Here is a 26,996-nt window from a genome sequence, read left to right on the forward strand (position 1 = left end):
CTGTGTGTCTTGGGGAGTGCAAAGTTGACAGCTGGTGTTTTAACCTGACAACTGGGTGGATGATGGCATCATTGGTTCAACTGGAAATGGATTGAGAACGTGAGTGGGTGTGGATGAGACCTGTGTTTATTATTCCCAGCAATTGTAGTAGCCAAAGTATCCCCATCTCAGAGTCCTGTAGGCAGTGGGAGCAGAAATTGCAAAGAATTTAGCAGCAAGTAGACCCAGGATGGCTTTGATCTTCTCTCCCAAGAGGAACATCATCTCCTATGTCCACATGGAACTCCTCAGCTAGGGAACAAAAGAAAGAGAATAAGAAATGTTCCCAGACGACACCTGCACACAGGTGGGTTGGGATGCAGGAGAGAAACCCTAGGTTTAGGGAGTTCAGATCTTTAGAAGGAGCAGGGAGCGTGGCTGCACTCTGTTCAGGAGAAGGACACCCTGCGTCCAGGGGAGGAAACAAATCTGTGTGTTTCTCTGAAGGGAGATGTTATCTCTGCTTTCCAAGGCTGTTTTCAACACAAGCATCCTTGGAAAGATAGTCTGGAACAAAGAGCAACCCGTGCCTTGATGCAACTTGAGCAGAAACATGAGACTCATTGCAAATTGTCTCCCAGCAGCGACACAGAACAAGTCTATCCCTGATGTCCGTCAGGCTCCCAAACGCAAAGACAGCACAATGCAGCGTGTAGATGTTGCTCTAGTGACAGTTCTCAGCCCTACATGGTCCTAGTTGCTCCATTTGGACACACCCAAAGGATCCCTACTTCTTTAGAAGGATTATACCAAATATGATCGAGGGTCCTTAGCTAAGAGCTGATTTGATGCTTCTGATCATCAAAAATAATCCCGAGTCCTCTCTTTTCAGCTACCTGCTGCCCATGAGCAACTGGATATTCACTGTCATCTGGACGTATTGACCAATGTGTTTTTTCCCTTTTTTCTCCATGGTACCATCATTTTCCCGGCTTTCCAGGTTAACCTCCTGGGGCACTCAGTGCTCTGGGGATGGGTTGATTCATGGATCCAGTCCTCCAACAAACATTTGTTGATCTCCAAGGACAGGTGTGGGGCTGGACTCTAAGCTTTAGGAATTATTAAGATCCCGTATTTAGCCTCAGGATCTCCCTTCCAGTGGCTTGCCTGCCTGTTTGCTTGTTAACATTTATCAAGTGTATTTAAGGGGCTCCTTGCTTCTGGCCGACTTCTCTAGCATCAGTTAGGAGTCACCTGCTATTTGCATTACTAACTATTGCCTTTCAAAATGGGTTGTGTAGGGGCAGGTACTCACAGACAGGCCATAAACATTTCTCTCTCTAACCAAAACCTTGAGCCTTTCTGTTTGAAACAATGGGCTAAGGTGCTATGTAGCTACAGATTTTTCTCTGAATTCTTTGCTCTTCCAAAATGTTGAGCGCACTTTATCTCAGAGCCCGGCGGGCGGTGGGAGCAGAAACTGCGAAGACCGTAAGTCAAACGTAACAGCACGTAGACCCAGGGCGGCTTTGATCTTCCCTCCCAAGGGAAACATCATCTCCTATGTCCATGTGGAACTCCTCAGCTAGGGAACAAAAGAAAAAGAAGAAGAAATAAAATATTTATAGGAAAATTATTTCTCACAAGCAAGCATTTGTTCTAAAAGCTTTTAGAAATGTAATTATTTTTCTCCTTCTTGGGCTTTTCTGTTTTTAATATGAAACACTTTCAAGTCCCCTGGTTCAATTTCCAGGAAGCAATAATCCATTTTGCCTTGGGTGGAGTTTAGGAAAGAAACTCAGTTTCTGAAGTGAAAATGTTTCCATTGAAATTGCCACATGGAACTCTTGATGCTTCTTTAATGCTCTTGCATAAGAAGGGCCCCATTCCCAAGGTCAGGGAGGGCCAGCTTATCCTTGGCCTCTGCTATGGAGTGTCTGTCCCATTTCAGACGCAGCTGGACCCCTGGCCTCATTCCCCTTACCTACCAAGTGACTGTCAGCTGAAGGCGAAACCTCTGGACCACTGGAAATCAAATGTGAGACACAAATGTGACTTGCATGTGTCATTTTTCATTTTCTAGCAGTTGTATTTAAAATTAAAAATAATACATGAATTGAAATGAATTTTTATTATATATTTAATCCAATATATCAGGTCCGCATATAGCAATATAAAAATGACTTAGTAGATACCACTCTTTTTCCATGCGATGTCTTTGAAATTGGTGTGGAATTAACAGTTGTAGCACATCTCAGAAAGAGCCACATTTCAAGTGCTCAAGAGCCACATGTGGTTGGTGGCCCCTGTGTTGGATGGAGCAGCTCTGGACTCTGAGTGCAGATATTTACAGTCATACACAAACAATGTCAGCAAAATACCTTCCTCTGCCTGCCCCCACTCTCCACTTACTAATTAAGTCGTTAAAGCAGGAAAGCAGCTTTCCAACTCCCTTAATACTTTTCCAAACTAGGGCCTCCCTGGTGATCTGGAGGTCAAGTCTCAACATTAGCTCATCCCTATGGACTGAGTTCGATCCCTGGCCAGGGAGGTGCCCATATATGGTGCAGCAGACCTCTCCTGTCTCGCCTGCTGCTCCCTGTAGCGTGTATTTCAGTCACTCCACCTTTTCTGTTCCCACTCTGTCTCTGGTGACTCCTTTCACGCCCCCACCTCTGGCCTACACTCCAGTTCTTCTACGCAAAAAAAAAAAAAATCTTTTCCAAACTTCCCTAAAAGAGATCTCACGTTTGAAACATTTGCTCTCAGCTCAAAGAGTAAACACGACCTGGGTAGTGTCCAATAAAAGTGCTGCAAACCCGAAGGCAAGCGCTCAACCCCTGATAACAGAAGATCTGGGTTTGAATGCAAACTTGCTGCAAGTCTGAGCTTGGGCTAAGTAGTCTGCCTCTTGGAGTCTTAGGTTTCTCAACAGTTCAGTGGGGTGTAGAGTTTGTCTTACCACATCCTACCAGCCTCGTGGGACAGTGAAAGAGATCAAAATAGTGCATGTAAAGGGGCTGTACCATGTAAAATGGAAAACATCATGATTCATTATTCCAAACTATTAAAATCTGGGCAGCAATAGAAAATAATAAAGCCGTAACATCTACAAAGACAGAGTAAGGATTTAAATTAAAAAACCGAATCAAAGAGGCAAATTCCTGTAATTACCCACAATGTCAACAATTTTCCTAATCATTACCACATCCTGACTTTTCATTTTTATTTACAGAGAGGAAGACACACACAGAGAGAATGATAAATGACTCCCAGGATAGTAATCAATTGTTGCCCTTGGAGCCAGGTACATGTCATGAGAATCCATCTTGATAATATGGAGCTATAAACATTGGAACGATCTTGACAATGACACTGCAGAGAACATTGCGCGTGGACCTTATTTTCAAAGACCAACAATTTGAGATGTCTGTAGAGAGTGTCTGCAATATCTCTGCTCCATAACCACCTAGATAATTCCTTGCCCTAATAGCTTTTAGATAAGTAACATTACCTTCTAACAGTCCCTATGACACCACTTAACACTTACCTTCTCATTGTTTCCTTTAAAATGAGACCTGTATGCAGGCGACTGGGGAAATATGTTGTCTTCATTCCTGAATTGTTCTCTCCCAAGAGTTACTTAAAAAACAAAATTACTATTTTGGATTTTTCCCATTTGCCTTCACTGCTTATATCCTTTATGTTCCACCCAGAGTACCAAAACGAATTCAAGTTCAAACAGAACTTAGTTGCTTTCATCACACTCATCTCCTGGTGCTACAGAAGCCATGGGCAGGCCACAAAGGCAGCAGCCAGGAGGGTCCTTGGGCTTTGTGAGGCCACAGTTGATGTTGCTCTGATCCAGTCTCACGAGACCAAATTTGTCCATGGCCAGGAGCAGAGAGTATGTTCTCACCCCAAAATCCACACTCAGCATCTGTGTGGTATGTGGAAATAAACAAAACCAACCAAATGAGAACAATCCAAGACTATTTATTTAGAGTTTGCTATATATAGCAAGGGAACCAGCCACCATCACTGTGCTTGGCAGAAACTCAAAGGCAGGCAGAGGGAAAGTTTTATAGTGGCTAAAAAGCCCCCTGATTGGGGGCTGTCAACTGAGAAATAATCAGGTCGTAATATAAGAAAGTCTTAACTCAAGAATAGGAATCATAATGCAGGTTCACAGTCAAGGGGAGGAGCCAAGGAGTGCTCCACTGGGGTCAGAGCTCAGGGGAACTTTAAGTGGTCAGGCAGGGAAGTGGGCCCAAGCTTAGGTCATTTTCTGTGAAACTTTTAAATACATTCCTGAGTCCACTTGTCTGTCAATGATTGGTTGGCAGCACCTTCACACAGAAAAAGGCTGCAGTGTGGGTTGCACTGACAAGTAGCTGATGACCACCTGTTGCTGCATGCCACCATTGGCCACCTCAGAGATTCACCTAGAGGCCTCAGGACGGCTGTTAAAGGCAAGATGGCATCTGTCTGAGTCAAAGCAAATGCCACAGGGTTCTGGGCCTGGGGAAGATGTGGGTGGGCAACGAGAAGCACTTGATTGGTTAGGGGTGCATATTTCTCTGATGAAATGTGAAGACAAAAATGCAGGACACTATCAATAATTCATCAAATCCTGCCCTTTGGGATCTATTGTTTCAAAGGTTTGTGTTGACTTTTTGGATTGTTGCTAGAGGTAGAGGTCTTGAAACAGAGCTACAGTGCTATAGTGGGTCAAGGACAGCCCCAAGGTAGAGGACAGGTCACTGTCTGTGTGTTCTTACCTTTATGCTCAATCCCAAGACCACTCAGGCTCACGGAATGCTAATGTGGTTTAACCAAACAGGAGAAACTCACCCCAGAGAGTGTCCATAGCGTCCAGAGGTCCCAAACAAAAGTCCACTTGTTCAAGATGGCACTGTCCCATCAATGAGGGCCTGGAGCTCTTGGCATCCTGGCAAGCAGAGGCCAGGATCCAACTCACCGCAGCTAGAGGTGCTCAGAAGCAGGGTTGCTGAGATGACACCATAGCAGCCCGCAGCCACAGTCTGAAGGCCCAGCTGGACAGCACCAGATGCTGGACTGGACAGCAATGCAGGCAACAGCACTGGGAGGCAGTGCCACATGATCAGAAGTGGTGGACAGCTCTCGGAGGTGACCTGGATAAAGAGTGATGGTCATCTTTCAGCAGTGCTGGTCACCAGGAGGCGGCGTCAGACACCCCAGTATTAACAGCTATTTGTGAGCTATTGGAGTGAACTCATGGCACAACAGCTCTTTGCGGCACTAGGCTGAGCTATAGTGCTCCTTCCAGAGGCAGGGCTGGAGCAGGGGCTGGGACCGCGTCTCGGTAAAGGTCTTCAGCTTCTCTTCTTTCTTTCGAGGTGGCTGCTGGATGCTTCTGCTTTCTCGGGAATCCACGAAAAGAATCCTAAGTCTCCTGCTCTGTCTTTTATTCTCTTTCAGGGTCTCCTCCCACCTGATTGGACTCCTACAAACCTGATTGGACTGTTTTCAATCCTAAGTGATTGATTGGACTATTTAGCACCAATCAGCTCATCCTTATTTTCCGATCCTAATAAGTAACCAGTTGAGCCTGACTGGTCCCACCTGATTGGTCCATTCTATGATCCAGGCGCCAAATACAAAAGGGAAAACTTGGCACCTGCACAGACTCAACCTGCCCTGACGTCAGGACTGGGGCATGGGCTGGTGGGTTCTGAGAGGCCATAGCCAAACCAGCCTCAGTTCTGGCTGAGGCGCTCTGCACCCAGGCCCCTTCAGCAGGGCCAGGTGTAACCTTGTAAGGGTGGGGCAGGGTGTTTTGTTGCAACACTAGGACATGGGTCCCAGCTGCTGCAAAGTGGGTTCAGCTGGGAGCCCACCATATTGACCTGAGACGCAACAGGGCTCTCCACTGCCTGTGGCTCCAGGGAGCTGCAGCACTGGCACTGGCCCAGTAGGGCCCCAAGCTACTCCCTGCAGCCCTGAACCAGGGGCCAAGGAGCTTGGTTATCTCCTCTGCCAGAGCTTGCTCCAGCACGGGACAACCTTGCCACTGCAGTCCCAGTGGGGCTGCCTGCCTGGGGTGCATGACGGTGCATGACAGGGGAATGATGCCGCCCGTCACCACTGCCAGTGCCTCTGCCACAGCCCAGGCCCCAGTGGTGGCAGTAAAATGGTGGTTGTGCTGCCCACACACAGCACTCTATTGGGGCGGGTGCCAGGGCCATGGTAGAGGGGCAGCTCTGGCACTGAAACCTGGCTAGTGCTGGCCTGGCCATCAAGCCTGGAGCACGGAGGTCGCCTCCATGTAGCTGTTGCGCAGCCTCCCGCTGGGGCAGCCTGGGCAGCCACAGCGCTTCTGGGCAGCTGGTGGGAAACTCACTCTATTGATGCCAGAGCCCCTTAGGGGCTCCGTGGTCAAACTCGGCTTGCACTGGGGAGGGGGTGCCCACAGGCAGCATGCTCCAAGGGGACTGGGGGAGTCAGGAACTCCTGGACCCCAGCTGCTGCCCTATAGTGCATTCAGTGGGCAGCCTTTAAGTCATACTTGAGACGCAATCCAGGCTCTGATGATTTTTAAAGACACAGGACAAAACCATCTACCACTTATTTGCCATAAACTTAAAGTGCTCAAGATACCATCTCCTTTAACCTGTCACAGCATCCTGTGACGTGGGCACCATTACTGTTGAATGGTTAGGTCCCACTGAGCTAAAATCAAGGTGCCAGCAGAGTTGTGCTCCTTTTAAAGGTTCTTGGGGGTCTCCGCTTCCCTGCCTTTCCAACGTTTAATTTATAGATGCCCCAGGGAGGGGTCCTGGCTCCTTCCTCACAGCACGCGAGCCTCTGCTTCCACCCAGCATCACGCATTGAGTCCCGCTCACAAGACCCTGCAGGGACCCGGGCAATCCAGAATGATCTCCCATCTCAAGATCCCTAACTAAACCCCTTCTGCAAAGTCTGACTTACCATGTAAGGTGACATACTCGACATGCTGGAGAGCGGGACACGGACTGCTTGAGGGGACCATTATTCAGTCAGCCACAATAGAGAAAGGAAACAAAGGTTCAGAGAGGTTCGTTACTTTCCACAAAGGCTCAGAGCTCACAGTTGTGGAGCTGAGGTTGGGGTTTTCACCAATATCGGACATCCCTTCCTGAGTTCACCAGCCAGCCTAAGGCCACGTGTCACCTGTGCCAAGTAAAACTTTCACCCCACACTTCCCCAGGCAGTTGCCCCTACCTCCACCCACCAGCACCATCAGCTTCTGGCCACAGCACCACCCCAAAGCTCCGTCATTCAGGGCCACCATCATGGTGGGGCAAGGCCTGGTGGCCAGAGTCACCCCTTTTTTTAAAAATTTTGTCCATTTATTTATTTTTAAGATTGATTTATTTATTTACACAAGCACTGGGTACAGTCAGAAGCGCGGGAGGGTGAGAGGATTCACCAGAGCCAGAGTGGGGAGCAGAACAGGCAGACTGACTGATGAAATACACTGCTGAGGGGAGCAGCGGGCGAGACAGGAGAGGTCTGTGCTCCACGTGGGACCCTTGCCAGCAGTCAGGGATCGAACTGGCGCTGCAGAGGCTGCAGGCAGCTTCGCAGCCCAGTGCTCAACCGCTGCGCCACCAGGGAGGCCCCAGAGTCACCCCTTTCTAAAGCTCAGACCACCTCCACAGCCATCGCTTGACACTTCTCCCTGGTTTCATTTCTTCTCACTGTGCTCCCACTCTGGACGCCTAAAATTCCTTCCCTAACTTGCCCCTCAGAGCACACAAGGTTAAGGCCTTCCCTGAGCTCTTCCTCATCTCACTTCCTCCTTCTAATAGGTCAAAAGTTAGGAAGAACACCTGGTTTCACCAATAATTACTTCTAAGAAGTGTGGTTACACCATCACCTGAATGGTCGGGTGGTGCGGACCAAGGGCCCATTTGTAGGAGCCATGCAGCACGTTGCTGGGCTGAGTCCAGGTGGGAGAAGGGTTTGCCTTGAGAAAACAAAGATACTCTTTTTTTTTTTTTTTTTTTTGCAGGCCAGCGCTCAACCGCTGCACCACCAGGGGAGGCCCAACAAAGACACTCTTAACACAGAGATCTCACCTAGCTGCAAGCTCCCCTCTGGCTAATAGAATCACAGAGTCCTTGCCCTTCGCCACAACACAGAACACAAAACAGAGCAGAATAGTGGGGTTTGCTGATTCCCTGGCCTTCTGGGTCTTGGACCTTCCCTGCCCTGCCCTGTGGTATTTGCTGGAAGCTTCATGTCTCACCTGGTCTTTTATCCTCTGAATCCTATTGGTTTGCTGTTCTGAAATGCACCTTCTTACGGAATTCACCTGGAGCACTGGCCAGTACTTTTCCCACTGTCCAGTTCCCAGTGTCTGTTGGACAAAGTCATATCCATGTTGGCTTTTCATGGTGTTTTCTCCAAAAATTAAGGTTCAGAGTTAGAAAAATCCAACCCTCTGTGCCAAGAGACACGCTGCTGCTTTCTTTTGCATTTTCTTGCTGCCTGTGGGTGGGTAGGTGAAGCTCAGAAGAACATGGGAAAAGTGTTTCTTATAAAGAGGAAATGAATAAAGGCCACGGTGAGTTCAGATTCTTTCTCCAGCTTCTCTCAATACCATGCTTTGGCTCTTAAATAATGACAGATCATTTTCACTTAATTAATAACTTAAAACAACGGGCCAGAATTCCCTTTGATCTCCCTAGAGGCAAATCCTGTACAAGGAAGTCTAGCAGGAAGGTTATTCTTTTTTTAAAGATTTATTTTTATTTACTTTTGCATGTAAGAACGGGGGTGTAGGCCAGAGGTGAGGGTGTGTGTGAGAGGCTTTACCAGAGACAGAGTGGGGGGCAGAACAGACAGATCTACTGAAAAACACTGCTGAGGGGAGCAGCAGGTGAGACAGGAGAGGTCTGCCTTCCATGTGGGTCAGCTCCCTGGCCAGGATCGAACTCATGTCGCAGTGACTGGTGATAGCTTGATAGCTCTGAGACTTAAACCCCTGCACCACCAGGGAAGCCCTAGGAAGGTTATTCTTAAAGGAACTTTCCAGGTCCTTTCTGGAGGGCCTCTTTCAGGAGTCCCTGAGTTTTGAATCCCTTCTTTCATGCTCTATGGTTCTTTGTATTTGATTCTACGATGAAGAAAGGGCTTCAGCCCTCCCACCACTGTGGGTTTTGGCCCCTAGTGTGATCTTCCACCAGGTAATACATGAATCCTGATGAGGGTGAGGGAGGGAGGTATTTATTGAGAGTCTTGGCTGTAAATCAGGCTAAGAATCTACGAAGAGAAGCTTGTTGTGCTGCTGCCCACCGAGTCTGACCAATGATGACAGACTGTGGGTGGTGTTCTGCGACCCCAGGGCTGACCCCACATCTTCTCCTGTAACTGATTCCAAGTCTCCACGTGTCTTTAGAAGTACAATGAACACCGTCCAGGAGAGGAAATAAATATAGCAGTGCTCTTGGGCCTCCAAATATTAACTCAAACTTCCTCTTTCTTGTGAAATTCATAGGTCACTAAAAATAGGAATACAATTTAGATGAAATTGACACTGCCAAGTTAACATCTTCAAAAAGGATCAGTGTCTTTATACTTCAAGACTGTTGTTTTATACTTGATTATTTTACTTGCAAAAAAGCAAATATACATTTAATGTGGAATTTTTCTTTCAAACATCAAGACTGGCATACAGGACATCCTCCAGGACTCTCAAATGGCCAACAAACATAGTCCAATAAATCCCTAGATCTCCTTGGGAAAGTTTTTAACCTTTATGTGTCTCAGATTCTTAGAGACCAATATTAATGAAGGCCCTGGCTGGGTATCTGCTGAAGCAACACAGGCAACAGAACTTTCTGGGATGGCAGAAATGTTCTCCCTCTTCACTGTCTGATAAGGCACAGCTACTGCACACTCAAACTGTGACTAGTGTGAATGGAACTAAAATTTTAATTTCTTTTAACCTGATTTAATTGAAATATGACTAGCCACCTGTCGCTAGTGGCTATGGACTGGACAGGGCAGCTCTGAAGGGCCCCTTCTTGATGTGAGGAAAATCTAAAGGGAGGTGCAGGCTGGTGGTCCAGGACTTGTGTTTACAAAAACCAGGTCTTTTCTCAAAAATTGGGCTCCCAAGAATCTTTGGGGTCAAAATCTACAAATAGCTTGTTAGGGAGTGTGTCCTCAGCTAAACGAATGTCCTTAGACACTTTGAGTTGGAATAAACAGAAGGCTGCACACCCTCAGGCCTGCCTTCTGACTAGCAAAAACACTTAGGATCCAGAGGGGGAAAGGCAAGGAAGCCAGTAAGCACTTGGCACCTGCAACTTGGTGGCAGCATGATGTCAGGGGAGAAGGAAGAGAACCACCTCTTCCACTTCTGTTCCACTGGGCCTTCCAGGACATTCTGGGTCTAACGCCAGACACCAGTGGTTTCTCAGCAGCTAGAGAGAAAGCGGGAACCCAGTTCAGTTAGACAAGAGCATTGGCTCCTTGCTGCCAATCTATCAGAAAGCTTTTAAGATGGGAGTCTATGAAATAGGTATTAAATATAGAAAAAAAAAGATAATCGAATGTGGTGAAGTGTTCAACTTAGAACATTCCTACGAGCCAGGATCCAGATTCTCATAACATAAAACTTGCATTAAGACCTCATTCCATGCTGGACTCAAATCCACCTTTCCTGCGGCATCAGTGAGGTGCTGCAAGATATGTCCTTTTGGGGGGACCTGAAATGTGGTACTTTTCTGCCCTCCCCCAGAGCTAATTTCCTTTCTGGAAGAAACAAAAGTAACAGAAACACTCATTGGTGTCATTGTGTTGTGTGCGATCACATGCCTCTAAATTGCCACATTAAAACCCTTCCCAAGGCCCTGTGGAGTTAGGTGATTATGTTTAATATAACCTTCTGGGTTTTGGTTTCATGCAGATCAACAAAGAATATGGAAACATGTAATTCCATACTGCCCCCAAGTACTTCTAAGTTTGAACCTCAATTAAAATGTTTGTTTACTTATCTGCTAATCTCATTATTTTTTCTAAATTCACTCTCAGTAAGTGAGAGTTCAGAATCCGAAGTTGAGCCATTTCTGAAATATGATTAAAATGGAAACCAGGGAGAGAGCGCCAGTGCTATTCAGCTGGGGGAAACACATAGCCCCCCACATGAATGACTCGGGGTGTCCTTTAACTTCCCCCAAACAGAAAACCCTTTTCTATGGGTAAGGTATGTGCACAAAGGAGTAACTTTTTAGAAATTTACCAGTGATTTTATCATGGTAAATCGAGCCACGATCCCAATGAGAATACGAGCTATTATTGCTAGAAATGCATAGAGCCAGTATTTATTTTCAGAGGGGTTCGGTATCATTTTTATTAGTCGCTCTTCACAAAAAGCAAAACAGAAACTATCTCGAACCTCTGAGAGGTAGATCAGATTTTATCTCTTATTTTTTTCTCTCCAAATGAGGAAACCACACAAAGTGATTTGCCCTGGGGTCAGCCTGCCCGTCGGTGGCTGGACGGGGGTTAGACCTGCTCATCTCCAGACTCCAAACCCGCTGTATCACCCGTGGAGCTGATCCTCTGTCCCCGGTGGGGACACGCCGTGGGGCACTGTGCCACCAGTAACTATGCCGACAGACACATCCTTCTCCTAAATACTCCCTGGTTTCACCATCCACCATCCCTGAGGGCTAAGAACAGCCTTACCCCTGAGTCCTTCTAAGGCGGCCCTTGTGGTGCTTTTGTAACCAACACCACCTGGAGGGAGGCCAAGATCCTTCTCAGCCTGAATTCCCTTCTATTGCAAACAAGCCCTATTATTATTTTTACGATGATCTGGCCATCACCCCAGGGGGTGCCAAAGTCCTTGTTGGTTGTCTCGCCCCCAGGCTGAATGTTACACAGAAGGAGGGAGGCTCTCCCATATCCTGCACACAGGTAGAGGGCTGGGGGCGCCTCTCATGTTTGGCACAAGGTTGCTCAGCCCTGTCCTCAGAAGGCTTGAGAAATGGTGGACTCACCATGGTCCAGGCGGTCCATTCCTGCCTGCAGACCCATCACAAGGTGAGCAAATGCACCATCCAAGATTCCCCTCGGGAGCACAGACTGTGGGGGTGGGGTCCCACCTTCTAGAAGGAGACAAAGCAAGAGAAGAAACCAAAAGACAACAGGTCAGTGAAACAAGAACTCAGTTCTGCCCCGGAGTCTCCAAGTTAGCTTGTTACACACTTTCCCTTGACACCAAGGGGAGGGCTGGCCGCCACAGTGTTTCCCAAAGAGGGTTCTGTGGAGCAGCAGCCCCAGCAGATATGGGGTCTCATTTTCAGATCCGTTTGAGAAGAGCACGAATCATATTTCTCTCTTGTCCAGTCATGTTGGCAAGTCAAAGGTGACAGGAAGTTCTACAATGAAGAATCCTCACTTTGTTCAAACCAGGATTCGACCAACGGTGGCTCCTCCCTCGTGTGAACACTAACTGGTGTGCTCCAGAACGCGCTCGGGACGAGCCGGCCGCGGTATCCTGGCCGGAAGTCATTCTCACCTCAGCCCTCTCCCTCCCCAAAGCCACCATGTCTGCTCCTGGTGTTGCCTCTTCAGTCAGCTCCTTGACGTCACTGGCTTGACCTCAGGCATCTTCTATCTTTCACCAAAGGAAGGCTTCCCAGCTGGCATCAAAGGGGGCGATGAAGTGGGAGACTTTCATCATTTGGGGGTTTCCCAGCCCAGCCCTGAGGGAAGTGAAGAAGCTCCATTCTTCTCTGGTCACAGGTCTCCCTGAAGGGGGTTCCCCCTCAGAGAAGAACCTGATTCTTTTGTCCATGTTCAGTGGGCTCTGCTGCTGAACTTCTATTTTAAAGAACCAGATCTTTTAAAAAATAATTGGGCTCCCAAGGAATTCAAAGGAGCATTCCTGAACAGATTCTTGTCAGGGCTGAAGGATTTTCTGGTCTCTCTCCTGTCTCAGCCCTCCACTCCTGGAGCTGGAACAAAGAGAAGGCTGCGGGAGCCACACATCTGCCTTCTGATTAGCAAGACCACAGAGAATCACCCCTGCCCGGCTCTCCTGCCGCCTGCCCACTGACTGAGGTCTTTAGAAATCATTTACTCTGCACCTCTGCAGTGATGCCCTACACCACCCTTCTTCCTGGATATTCACACCCATGTCTGCACACGCCCATGCAGGCACACGGCCCTGTGAATATGCACACATGCCTCCTGCACCCTCATATACATATATGTGTGCGCGCACCCATACAGACATAGGTAGGCATGCCTCCTGCACCCTCATGTACCTGTATGTGTGTACACACGCCTGTGCACACCTATACAGACATAGGCACGCCATGCACATATATGTGCACAGCCTCCCACCAAGCCCTCATTCTTGGACATCAGACTTCCCACATTCTATCCGAGGTGTAGACAGTGTAACTCGAAATGCTAAATGAAAAAGGCAGGATTTCCTTATCTGTCTGTCAGCGCCTCTTCACTCAGTCTGAGCTAATTTAAAATCGAGGAGATTCTTTGCCTCCCACCTGCTATGCCCGAGGAGGATCTCTGTACACAGCAGACGTTCATCTGCTTGCCCACAGCATGGTGACAGGAGCTTGTGGCTTTCCAGGTGGGCACAGGTGAGGCGGCTCCTGTCAGTTTCCCTCGAGGCTGGGAGCCACGGCGAGGAGGGGCGGTGCAGGGAGAGGGGCCGAAAACACCAGCCAGGAGACGACACCTTGATAATAAAGGCAGCGAAAAAGCCACCAAGAAGTGATTGCTCTCGAGCAGCCTGCGTGGAGTGTGTGTTCCCAGGAAGCTTTCATCTCTGTCCTTATCCACACGCTCTCCCTTGACATATTTCCCCCTCTCCTTAATTCTTGGAATCATGCAGAGCAGCTCAACTGCCAGCACGAGTGTCTCCGTCACAGAAGACAGTTTGGAATTATTGGACAACAACTGGTGGTCTCGCGGAGGGCATGTGGGGCGGACTCGGCGGCGAGACGGAAGGATGATGGATTGTGGGGCCTGGGTCAGGCGCGCACAGCAGAGGCAGGAGGTCAGCCCGGGCCCATGTCCTTGACCCCATGTGTTTAAATTCAGCAATGGCCAGACGTGCGCGCGGGGAAAGCTGTCGGGGCTGTGCTGGGAGGGGGTCACCCTCCTAACCCTCCTTACGCCCCTGCCCAGCACAGAACAGGAATGGAGGTGCTCTGTGCGGAAACCTGAAAGCAGGCTGCCGGGACACCGTTGGCTCCCCTGTGGTGACCAGGTCTTCCTTCTCCTGCTTTCTCTGCTTGGCACTCACAGCTGTCGCTTATCCTCCCTCAGAGTAGAACCAGAACCCGCGTGGGTGGTCCTGACCCGGCCTCGGGATACACGGTGACTCCAGGGGGGAGACCGAGGCATGGAGGTGCCCACTCCTCCCTCCCACCCCCTCCCCAGCTCGCCTGGCTGAAGCAGCTGCTATCTGGTAACCGGATTTTTCTATCTGCGCTGCTTCCACGGAGTCTCAACACTCGCTGCCCCGGCGACCGTGATGGAGCTGCACTCAGTGAGCAGCCCCGGGGGCGCGCGCAGATGGTGCGGGCCCGGCGCCCCCGGGGTTCTCTGTTGCATGTGGGGAGAGCTGGTGGCGGGGTGAGGACCTGGCTGGCGAGCTGGGAGGTGTGAGTTCGAGAACACAGCTGCCAGGGAAAATGTTCCTTCTTGAGCAGGGGGAAGCCTCCCCGCTGCTGAGTGCTTCGCTGTTGGCTCATCCTCACCCCCCTCTGACCCGGCCTGGGCCCTGCGCCTCACAGCCCGAGGGCATGAGCCAGGAAAGGAGGCGGGAGGCCAGGCCGGTGCTTGAATGGGTGAAGGGAACATCATCCACACACAGCCCCTCACCCCGTGCTGAGACCACCTTCAAAACTAAAAATAGGGGCTAGAGAGGGGGCGGTGGGCAGGACACCCATAAAGGAAATTCGTTTTGACCGTAGAGGCTGTGGAGACAGCTCCTCTCTTTCCTCAGTTGGCAAAGTGGTTTATTGCACAACCCGGGAGCCAGGCCGACACCTCTTATCTGGGCTGTCAGTTAAACTGACAAAGGGTGCTCCCCACAACGGGCCACACTTAGCTCAGACTGAGCTGGGGCAGCTCTGGGACGGCCTTCCAGGTGCCTGCTGCTTGCTGAAAAGGGAGCCACTGAGCAGCTGTCCACCTTGTGCTCCTCCCCCCTCCCGGAGTTCCCAGAGGGGCTAGAACCAGGGGCTCCCTGCTCCTGAACAGGCCAGGGCTGGGGGCTCTGCTCCCCAAGAGGCCAGAAGGCAGGCTGCGCTGGAGGCTGTGGTGCCCCCCGCCCTTGCACAGGTACCCCGTTAGAATTTCACTGTCCTTGGCTTCCCAGAGGGAATCCAAAGCCGAGTTAATAAGTTAACTGTTTACAGGCCACCGTGTACCCTTGAAAGATAAGGGGAGCCCTTAACCTGGTGATCAACATTTCCAAGGTCAGAAGTATCGGGGACAAGTCTTGGGAAACCCTGTTTCTGAAGGTCAGGGCTGCCCCAGCCTTTCAGCTCACCCTGGACGGGGGCACAAACCAGCCCACGCACCCATCGTGGAGCCATGGGGTGCACACGCAGAGGACACCTGCACTCAGGCTGGTCCTGAAGCCTCCTGGGCTCTGGCAGCCCAACTCTGTTTCCTTCTGCAGCCCTGCGCTGGGCCGTGTGTCATCAAGTGTGCTGGAAAGTGTGCTGTCCCCAGGTCCGTGAGCCTTTGAAAGGCTGTGCCTTGCAAGGAAAAACTACTCCAAAGCATCAGATGAAGAATTCTGGAGGTCAGATGTGCACATATGCTTACTTTAATGCCACTGTTTCTCTCTCCTCCTCCTCCTTTCTCTCTCCAAGTGCCAAGGTCTTGAGAGACATTTATGTCACTCATGTCCCTGCTTGCCTTGTGCCCTGAGCATGAGCCCATGCTCAGCTTGGGGCTGAATCTGCAGCACCAACTGGTACTGGCCCTGTCCTGGCTCTTTAGCAAACCAATCTAGCTGTGGATGCGCCCCCTCATTCACCAAGACCCAACCCATTCTCCTGGACTAACTTGCAATTCCAGTGACACCAGTGAATCATTAAGCTGCAGATTTGGTTCAACTGGTCTACCTAGCACCACGGTGAGCCACAAGCCCAGAATAGAGCCCAGTCCAGGATCTGCCTCGAACAGGCCCCATCTCTTTGCTCACACCACTGACCCACCCTGGACTTGATCTTCAGTGGTGAAAGAGGACATTTTCTCCTCTGTATAGTGACTAGAAGATTCCTGAGGACCTTTGTGAGGACTGCGGGCTGTGCTTTCACCTTCAAAAATTGAGGCCCTCTCTGGACAGCGTGCAGTTCCTTCTGGGTGTCATCCCTGTCCCATGCTTAGATTTTATGCAGAAAGAATCAAGACAGTCAGGGAGGGCTGGGGAGAAAGTCAACCCCCAAACCAGGGATTTAGATCAAGTTGGAGAGTGGAGGGTAAACTCCATGCCCAGACCTGACATCTTAACCACTGGATGAATTATTTTCACTTCTGTGAAAAAGGCCACTGCTATCGCTTCACCAAGAAACCTGCATCTCTGAAAACCACCCGTCTTTTGGAAAGTGGAAATAGGCAGGATGTGGTTTGAACTGACAAAAAGCGAGGTTGCCCATCCCTTAGCAGGGGTCTGAAGAATGGCTGGAGTGAAGAGTCTGGGTCGTCCTGATCCACAGCCAGCTGGACAGTGGTCTGGACCAGCCAAACCAGAGGCTTTGTACCAAAATGGTCAAAACAGCATCAACAAAACACACACATACAAAGAAAACAAAAATCAACTCACTGTTCCTTGTTTTCACTAGTGAGACTTTGCATCTACAGCGACATACCTGCCTTGAGACAACTGATGCGCATGTGTGCTAGTGAGATCCCAGAGGCCTGTGGGCCTATGTAACAGACATTCGTATTATCCAGAGGAAAACACAGAAATACGGTCTGGTTATAAAAATGGCAAGTTACAAAGTGGTCTCAGAATCCAGGGCCATTTGTGCTTGATCCACATCTAGTGTCTGAGTTTTTTGGACTCTTGGAAACAGAGCCCCATTTTGGAGAAAGAAGCCTCCTACATCAGCACAGTATACCATGGTTTACACTGAACCTCCTCATGGCCACCTCACTGGCTGGCTAAGTCTGTCAACTCCATAGTTAGTTATTAATAATAATTAGGGGCCCAGGGGCCCCTAATCTCCAAAGAATTAGATACAGAATTCTCTGAGATGCCATAGGATCTTGTGGTGAAAATGTTTCTGCCCTGCTCTCCTAAACCAGTTGGATGAAAGGCATTTTTCTCAGCGTCCCTGGAAAGCTGATGCTTGCTGTGACAAGAACAGGCACTAAAGAGCACAGAAAAACTGACAGAAATTGACACCGCTGCTTTTCTCAGAACCCCAGAATCACCTGGCTGACCACTTGGCCCCAGGACATTTCCACAGTCAGCACTGTCACCCCGAGACTATTGGCAGAGCCCTTCCTTGGAGTGTTTGTAGACTCCTGATGTCTTTGTTGGGAGGAATTGTTTTGAAAAAGGAAACAACTTCAGCACCTTGGTTGATTGGCTGGTTTAGCCACAGTTTAGGTGGCTGTCCTCTTGAAGGCTTGGGGGAAGTGACGTGAGGTGTCTCTAAACTCCGTGGTGATGGCACGGTGGGTGGTCAAGGCTGGGGTGATGGTGCTGCCATGCGTGCTCGGGTGGCACCTGGCGTGGCGTAAGCACCCAGTGTGCAGCCGCTGTGGGACCTTTGCTGGGCTCTGGAAGCTGCGTGATCATTTTCAAATCATAAAACCCCAGCCTGCTTTTTTTTCTTCATAGACATTATCCAGAGCAGCAGACCTTAATGTTTCCCTGGCTTCTTTCCCTCTGTTTTCAATCTCTAGGGAGAAAGGGGGTGGGGCTGGAGGGAAAAGGAAGGACATGCACATGTTGCAAACACCACCTCAGCAAACGCCTTGGATTAACTCCTGGCACTCAACCGAAATGATTTTTTATTTTTAGCACGCGTAAGTATTGACTATATGATAAAGTTTGCCCCACACACTGTGGGGCAAGCAAGGACTCCTCAATAAATGGAGCTGGAACAACAGAGTAATTGTTTAGGCAAATGTAGGTCTATTTTTGTCTTTAACCACACACCCAGACTTTACAGATGGGTCAGAAATGAATGCCGTCACAAGTCCAAAATCATGTCGAGGTATTTCAGAAAGAGGAATGCCCTTCTGAGCCTCAGAGTCATGGGGAGACCCAGGTTTGACCACCTAAAATACAAGCCTGTGAAAATCAATCAAAAAGAGATAGGATCCAGAGTAAATGTCACACCAGATTAAAAGACTTCGAACACGTGTGAGGGCCCATTATTGCATTAGGTGATACATCTTTTATTCACTTTTAAGTGCTCTTTATATATTAAGGAAATCAACCATTTGTAAGTCATATGTGTCTATGCCATTACCTACTTGCTTTTTGGTATTCCCAATTTTGCAGAAAGGTTTAACCCCATGCAATTAAGTTTGTAAATCTAACAAATTAATTATAAGCTGACTTCATTGTGTGTGCATATATATGTGTGTGTATGTATATATAGTCACCTTTGATGTCACTTGAGATCTGAGCCTTGCCAAGAATAATATCAGCTGTGCCAAGGAACTGTTTGTTGTTGTTAGAATCTCAGTTGCGAGGGATTACACAGAATTTTGGATCTAGGCTCTCCTGCTGCCTTAAAAAAAAAAAGACTGTTGGAACTTTTTCCCCTATTTTTGTTGGAATTTTGACATAAAGCTGCCATTTGTAAAGCCTTAAGTCCTTTCAGTTCTCAATCCATGCCCTCATTTCTTTGTTTGAAATGCCAACCAACTCACCAACTTTCACCGAGTGTTTTCAGAGGCAGAAGCCTGAAAAGTTACTGCATTTATGAGTCACCCATTCCATGCCAAGTGGCAGGCAGGGCACACACCGTTAACACACGCAGTGCTATTCTTCATACCTTTCAAGGTGTCCCTGTCTGTGAAGGCTGGAGATCAATATGCCCAATTTCTTGACTGGTTTCCATTCTGCTTTTCAAAGCTGGTCAGGTGGAATTTCCAAATACGAACTGGAACAGGTAAGTATGGAATCCCATGCTCCTGATTTCATTAGATGTCTGTAAATCTCCATGAAGCTTTTATTAGTTCTGGTAACCAAGAAAGAAAGAAACCAGTCAGTCATTTGTTAAAGTCATAATGTTGAACTAAATGGATAAGCTCCTCTAATTGACCTCGAGGAGGCTCAGGGACACTGTAGATCAGCTGCTAAATGACTTGTGATGTCTAGATTTAGAGAAGATGCTGGCTCCCCAGCAAATCTGTCTGCCCATAAATTTCTTGCTTAGGCTAACGGCCTCTGCCAACACATTCAGATTTTTAATTCACTATGTCCTTCAATTGAGCTTATATCGTGACTGGGAGCAAGTTCAATCTTGGTGACACAATATTTAAATTTAAAATCATGTTCACAGTTCATTTCCCGGAGATCAATTTATTTGTCTAGGTGGGAGATGGAATCCAAAGGCTGAAACTGTGATGCCACTGGAGGTTCATTGGAACTGTGGACTGAAGTCAAGAGCTCCATCTGACTCTGTCTCCCCTGCCAGGGATGCCTCCATGTAAGTCCGTCACCACCCACCGTGGGAAAAGACTGTTAAGCATTCATTTTTGATGGTCCAGTTTAGGCTCCCAAGACTGAAACACCTGAAGTCAATTCTTAGTATGTCACTGGCATTAAAGATAAACCAAGATCTTTTCATGGCTCCTCAGCTGTCTGCTCAAAAGGGGACACATCAAAGGTGCTAAGTGGATTCAATGACTTATTTCCCAACTTGCCACTCATCAACTTTTGAAAGCAGAGATAAATGGAAAACATGTTCCCTTTTAAACTACTGTGTTTCCTTTTCTAAAAAAATCCTAATATTCTTTTCCATCAAGAAAAATAAGCTTGTAATTAGAAGTGTGAAAGTCCTACATAGGAGTGCTTTCAAAAAGCAAAAAAAAAAAAAAAAACCCTTCAATTTTAAAAATTTTTCTAGAACTTTATTTTTCTGGGTAGAAAGCGCCTTCCCGCCAACTATAACAAAATGGTTCTGTCAACCAGGAAGACTCAGGAAAAAATAAATAGGAATAGCCATGGATTCTGCCAAAATAGAATTGCTTCAGGACAGGATGACTCCTGCCAAGGACCTCTTCCCAACAGTCACATCAAAGCCATCGACGTGGGATCACAACACCCTAAGTTAATTGAGCAGAGAATTAAACCAAACCCAACTATCTCATTTAAACATAAAACGAAAGATTTAGACTCTCTCTTCACCTTCCTTTCGACCAACCAAGGCAAGTGCTCAGAAGCTGTGTCCCCTGACAGCCTGCAGCATGGAAATATCTTTGGTTGAAAGTGCAATTAATACACCAACCAACTTCACAGCTTGACCGCGCCTACCTTAAGTGTGCTCAGAACACTTACATCGGCCACGCTTGGGCAAAACCAGCCAACACAAAGTCGATTTTACACTGAACACAAACACACAGCAGTGCTTCCCCACACACAGACCCTCACTCACACTCACACACATAAACACACAGTCAGACATCACACCTATTCACATACCCTCACACTGGCACACTCACACACACATGCATAGACTTTCTCTCACAAACACACCCTCAGTCTCATACTCACACACTCTCACACATCACATGCATTCCCACACTGTCACACACTCACACACTCACACATGCACACAAACAATTCACCTCTTGCACATTCATACAGACACACACACTTGTGCACACTGGCACACATGCATGTACAATTCTCTCTCTCTCTCTCACATACACACACACATACACACACATCTTTGTGTGACCCTGTGCTGTGCTGTAGCACAGTCTGAAATGCCTTCGTCCCTTACAGAGCTTCCAGGGTGTTCGCTGCAGACAGTCTTGACCTGCGTGGAGTTTTGGCCACATGTGGAGGGTTGGGATTGGCGAGGGGCCTGGAGATGGAGCAGCTGGAGAACATCACGTTCTTAGCCTGGGCCCTGCCCCACCTGGAAACATGACTCCCTGTGGCTTCAACATCTGTGGCCTTAACTTCTAACCACAAGGAGCTGCCAGTTACAAAACACTGCATGAAAAGTGCACTTGTTTCCCCTCTGCCAAAGTGTTTGCCACGAGCAATAAAAATGGCAGAACGTCTGTTGTGTCGATGTGGCCTTCTCTGAAAAAAACGTGGATTGGCCACTTCCGGTGTAGCCATGGCGGCTAACGCTACCACTAACCCGTCGCAGCTGCTGCCTCTAGAGCTTGTGGACAAATGTATAGGATCCAGAATTCACATTGTGATGAAAAGTGATAAAGAAATTGTTGGTACGCTTCTAGGATTTGATGACTTTGTCAATATGGTACTGGAAGATGTCACTGAGTTTGAGATCACACCAGAAGGAAGAAGAATTACTAAGTTAGATCAGATTCTGCTAAATGGAAATAATATAACAATGCTGGTTCCTGGAGGAGAAGGACCTGAAGTATGAATGGATTTCCTTGACTTAATGCTAGATTCTGTTTTGTCTTAAAATGACAACGAAATAGAAAATTTGTTTTAACCTTTTTGGATTCTGTGAAGCTAAGTTTCCCGTTAAAGGGAAATGCTTTGAAAATGCATTGTAAATGCCCATTTTTATAAGTTAATCATGATTATCTCAGAAAAAGAGCGGTTTGTTCTTTATAGACTAAAATAAAGGTGTTTTTGGTTAAAAAAAAAAAAAAAAAAAAAAAACGTGGATTGCCAGGGACACCCCAAATGCAGGCAGGAGGCAGCATAGGCTCGGTCGGGTTGCATCTGACCCCAGATGGGGGCCCCGGGCTGTCTGCAGCACCCGCTTCCACCCAGCTCCTCAAGGGAACCCCTTGCCGTTCCCACGGCTGCTCAGGAGCGCTGGAAAATAACTTTTCAAAGGAAGGAGGTGACTTCCCGAAACACTCAGAGCGTGAGTGAGAAACAGGGAGGCCTGCAGCCTCACCCGTGGCCGAGGGGAGTCCTGCTGCAGAGAAGTGGGGGTGCCCTTCGCTGGCAAGCCCTCTCCTGTTGACCAGCTCCTCTGGGCTGAGACTCCAGCAGCCGCAGGCTGAAGGTGCTACCTCAAATCTGCCCCAGGACCCCTTGACGGCGCTGCACCTCTCCCTCTCCTGCCTTTGCCAGCGAATCTGGACTCCAGGAAGAAGAGCAGACCCGCCCCTGACCCCCCGGTCTGAGTCATCGCACCTTTGGGCCGGGTTGGACACAGCCCCGCAGCCACGAAGAGCGCCCCCTCCAGCAGACACAGCCCTGCCTGCGAGAAACGGGCCCGGGAGTGCTAAACAGCAATTAGACAAAATCCTAAATTACAGAGCTCTCACTCCACAGAGAGAAGCACATTATAATTTGGCCTCCTCCGGCAGCCTGCAGCCTGCAGCCCGGTGTGCTCCGCATCTGCACGGCGCGGGCGTCCTCCACGGCACCTCCCGGCCAGGCCCTCCTGGGCCAGGCAGAGGCCCAGGTCCTGAAGGAGGCAGAGCGTGGAGAGGGACAGGGGAGGACGGGCCGGAGGGAGGACCAGGGACGGCGGTGGGGGAGAAGGAGCGATGAGGGTTGACTCCGCGGTGTTCTCGCCAAGCACCCAGCGAGCACTGCTGGGGATACAGGAAAATGTGGGATGTGACCCTCACGCTCAAAGTTTCCAGCCTCATCAGAGAAGATGAAGAGGAGGTGGGGAGTGTGAGGAGGGGCAGCGGGAGGAGGGAGAGGACCAAGTGAGCTGTGTCTTCCAGCACTTTCTTCTAGGCCAAGTTGACTGAGGGCTGCAGAGGCTCAGGGGGGCGCTGCAAGCTGGGGGAGGAAATGCTGCACGGAACAGGGGCAGCCTGGGGCCGACCCCGGGGCAAGTGGAATGTGAGCAGGAGGGATGGGAGACTGGATCCCTGAGCCCAGCCGAGCGGGAAGAGCGCCAAGTCCCGGGGTGGGCACAGGTGGGAAAAGTTGCCCCTCCCAGGAGCCCTCAGCAGCCCTCTGCCCCCACGCCCCGGACCCAAAGGCCGGTGAACATCCTCTCCTCCTCGGGCCTGGCCTCAGGCCCATCTCAGGTGCCCCCAGGGCCCCAAGCTCCTGGGGGGACAGGGTGTCTCTCCCCCTCGTGCCCAGCGCCCAAGGCACAGGACCCATGGAAGGACTGAGTGGCATAACCCAGCGGGAGCTCCTGGAGGCCCCACACCCGCCCATCTTCTGGGTCCCTTAACTCGCCTTCACCTCCTTATGGCTTAGGAGCCATGGGCGCTCGCCGGGGGCAGTGTTCTGGGAATCAGAGCCGGTCAGCCGGGAGCCCGCCTCGGCCCATCTTCCAGCTGCCGCGAGGTCCCCCCCTTGACTAGGCTCGTCAGTCCCTGCCCCATCCAGCTGTCTCTGCACATTTTGCCCCAGAACTGGTGAGCGCCCCACCCAGCAGGAGCTGGGGTTTCATTCCCACCTGGACAGTCTGGAAGCAACTGTGGCTCCACAGAGCCCCAGGGCGTGGGGGCTGACGCCTCTGCCCACTTAGCCCCCTCCCCTACCATATTTCTAATCTCAGGGATCCCAGGGTTGTGGCTTCAACCTGCTCTGGACCTGAGACTCTCACCACCTGGGCTTGAGAGAGGAGGCTCCGGGGCAGGCAGGCCTGAGCTGGGCCTGAGCAGGAGGCCAGGATGGTGAGGAGGTGAGCAAGGGATACCTAGGTGGACAGGAAGACAAGACCCACTGGGCCTGCGGTGGGTGCGGACAGGCAGGGGTCATCCCGAGGGTGGTGTTGAGAATTTACCCCGTGGGTAAAGGAGAGCTGACCCCAAGTTTTCAGCAGGGGACACCCATGGTTAGATCTATGTTTTGGAAAGATAAGCCCTGACTTTGATGTTTGTAGCTATACAGGGTTGCTGAGGTTAATGAATCACTTTTTACAGGTCTTGTCTCGTATGGACTCATCCATCAATACCCATCTCTAATGAATTACCCAGACACCCAAGGCACTCAGATTTATGGCGCTGGGAGAGGGTCAGGTGTACAAAGGGAGTAGGGGCAGAATTCTGGACAGGGAGCCTTTGAGGTACCCCTAACCTGAGGGGTCCATCACCCCATATCCCTGGGGGAAATCTAATTTCTCCACGAGTCATTTAGATTTTTGTTTCATAACACACCACAACTAAGTTGCTGTACACTTGTTCCAACACAAGGGGATATGTATGACTCATCTGGTTAAGTTATTACTGGGTAAATCAACAGAATCTGTGCTGGTGAGTCTAATGTCCAATGCTGGCAGTTGGCAGCAGTGCCTAATAATATTCACTTGTACTATATGTCACAGAGCCAAAAAAAAAATCTTCCGCCAACTCTTCCCTCACTTGAGACCTATGACCCAGAGACAGGACTATAGGGTCAGACTGCTTGGATGCAGCCCAGTTCTGCCATTTATACGCTGTGCAACTTTTGATAAGGTACTTGACCTCTCTGTGCCTCATCTACCTCATTTGCAAAACAGAAATTACAATAGAATCTACCTTGCAGGACATGGTCAGGACTGTCAGGACCCATGCAGAGTGCTCAGAACAGTGTCTGGCACAAGGGGAATAGCTTCCAATAAAATCTTATCTATTTTTCTCCTTTTTTATGCTCCTGGTTGCAGAGTCATGGCCAGAATTGGACTTAAATTTCTCATGGACTCACTTTCTCACAGACTCTCTGTTGATCCTTCACCCTCCATGTCCCAGAGTCCTGGTCGCACGCCAGCACTTGAGACGGTCCCGTTCGCGCTTCTTTCCAGCGTGATTCCCAAATGCCTGTAAACCTGATTGTTTCCTGGGATTGTGTCAATGAATCCCCATCTAATTGGTAATTAACATATTTTCAGGTCTTTAAGATTGACAGTAAATTACTCTAAGTGATTATCTGATGTGAATTAAACTGGGGCATTGGTATTCCAAGTTTCCAGAATATTCTAGGCACTCCATAATGTTTGGTGAATGAATGAGTGACGTGAAGGGCAACAAAGAAGGTACCAGCTGGGCTACTGTAGGTTCATTTTTCCGATGTTCCCATCACAGATTGAGTCAGCCCTGCTGTGAGTAGTTACCAAATGATCTCATTTAATTTACTAAGTGTGAACCTTAAATCATACTGGAAAGCTGGGCACGGTCACGAAAGCACATCAGTTAATTCTGGTCAACTCACCAGATACTCTGCTACATGATAAACTTTAAAATACACTATTTACAGATTCAGATTAACCATGACTTAAGAAAATGAAATTTATAGACTTACACAATTGGCAAATTAGAGGTTATTTGGCTTACAAAAGCACGCTTAACTTTACTGAAAAAAAAAAAAAAAAAAAACACCTTCATTGGCAGTGTCTGTTTCAAACCCCCCCTGGGTGCTAAAAATATAATTCAATTTTTTCCAGGAATACATCCATTGTACAAATAAATCCAGCTACAGGATATTGCTGCTTAAGTAGACTTGGTCCAAGAACAAATGCAGGTGTCAGTAACGAGTATATAGACTTTGTGAAAGACGAAGTTATAGAAATGTATTAAAGGTGGGATAAAAGGGCAAATCGAAGATGCCCACGAGAGGAGGTGGGAAGAGGAAGAAAATTGCCAGGAAACTGAAGCCGAAAAGGAAGCAAGTCCAGAGAAGGGGACTAAGAATGACAGGCAGCTTATGTTTTCATTTTGGCCCTAGAGAAACAGCATCTTGAGACTAGACCTGGAGACCGGACAGTGTACTATGGGGAGGCAGAAGCCAGAAAGAAGCTTCCTGGCTCTTCACCTGTCAGTGCTAGTGTACACGGGGCAGGATGGGGACCCTAAAAAGAGGAGCCAGATGCCAAGGATTGATGCACACTCAGCTCCCATCCCCAGGACACCCCAGGAAATGTCCCCACTTCCAAGCTTGGACTCTCCTTCTGGATCGTAGTGGATAAACGGGTTCAACCTTTGATTTCACCTTTATCTTTTTTTAACCTGATGTTTTAGACACTTCAAAACCTGGATCACAAGGCTCTGAAGTCTCAACCTTTGGGCTTATTCTTACTCACCTTCTTGGATAGAGCTAGTGGGTGGGCAGAGCAGGGGCACGCTGTGGGCAGGGAGATCACTGGATAAAACCTCTCATGGAAATTCCCATGGAACCAATAGGAAATGTACCTACGATTACTGGAAAAGTCATGATTTTTTTCCTATGTTTTTCATAAATATGTCATGACTTTTCTGACAACCAATAGAAAGAATTATCAACTGTGCCTTGTGAAAGTCTTGATGTCTAAACTCAAAGTCTAAATCAAAGAGTAGAGGTCAAACTCTAGTTGGAGACCTTTTTCTTATTCACCCGGTCCAGTGATGGAGGAGGTGGTCCTCATGAGTCGTAAGTGCCCCATTGTGGAAAGTCCTCAAACAGGTGCCAAATGAATCAAAGTGGGAGCTAAAAAGAAGGGGTGACATTGAAGGACTCTTTGGTCTCAGAAGCTAACATACCTTTCTGATTGTCTCAATACGTATTGGAGAGTGGTAGCTCTCAATACGCCTTTGGGAGAGTGGTAGCTAAGGTTACCTAGCCTGCCCATTCTACATGTCACAGACCCCTCCCCCATTCTCTGTGATGCTTCAACTTTTGCTTCTCATTTCAATCTGAAAATGAAAAACAGCAGGCACTGCCCGCCTGAGGCCCCAGCTGCGTTGCTGCGACTCCTGACCTTCCTAAGGATTGTGTCCAGCTGGGAGATTCCACCCTGCCCTTCAACACACTCCTCTTTTCGTTCAAACTGACTTGGTTTCTATTTCTGACAGAGAATGTCAGTGACTACCTGAATCTAGTGGCTTTTCCAGGATTATCTCACCATGAGATCGTTGAAATTTATTTA

At 48.7% G+C, this 26,996-nt stretch overlaps 1 protein-coding gene and 1 long non-coding RNA gene across 7 annotated transcripts; one reads left to right on the top strand and one right to left on the bottom strand.

Annotated features, from left to right (window-relative positions):
- LOC119254063 (uncharacterized) lies at positions 1-26,664 on the bottom strand. 6 transcript variants are annotated; one of them, XR_005127269.1, is made up of 6 exons: positions 26,611-26,664; positions 19,029-19,214; positions 6,952-6,995; positions 4,834-5,135; positions 1,424-1,564; positions 1-291 (listed from the first exon to the last, which is right to left on the bottom strand). It is a non-coding gene; the product is annotated as an uncharacterized LOC119254063 (long non-coding RNA). The 6 variants fall into 6 exon arrangements; XR_008553373.1 differs by having other exon boundaries at positions 1,295-1,564; XR_005127267.2 differs by lacking the exon at positions 1-291 and having other exon boundaries at positions 298-1,564.
- On the top strand, positions 21,317-21,825 carry LOC119254062 (U6 snRNA-associated Sm-like protein LSm5). Its single transcript, XM_037521238.1, has one exon. The coding sequence runs from the start codon at positions 21,330-21,332 to the stop codon at positions 21,603-21,605; it is 276 nt and encodes a 91-aa protein (XP_037377135.1). The 5' UTR covers positions 21,317-21,329; the 3' UTR covers positions 21,606-21,825.
- Positions 26,665-26,996: the final 332 nt, after the last annotated feature.

This window comes from Talpa occidentalis, unplaced genomic scaffold (genome assembly GCF_014898055.3).
Source record: "Talpa occidentalis isolate TD23 unplaced genomic scaffold, MPIMG_talOcc4v2.1 talOcc4.280, whole genome shotgun sequence".
Taxonomy (NCBI): Eukaryota; Metazoa; Chordata; class Mammalia; order Eulipotyphla; family Talpidae; genus Talpa; species Talpa occidentalis.

Bases quoted from the DNA above. Each gene is read 5' to 3' on its own strand.
- LOC119254062 (XM_037521238.1), top strand. From the start codon at position 21,330: ATGGCGGCTAACGCTACCACTAACCCGTCGCAGCTGCTGCCTCTAGAG.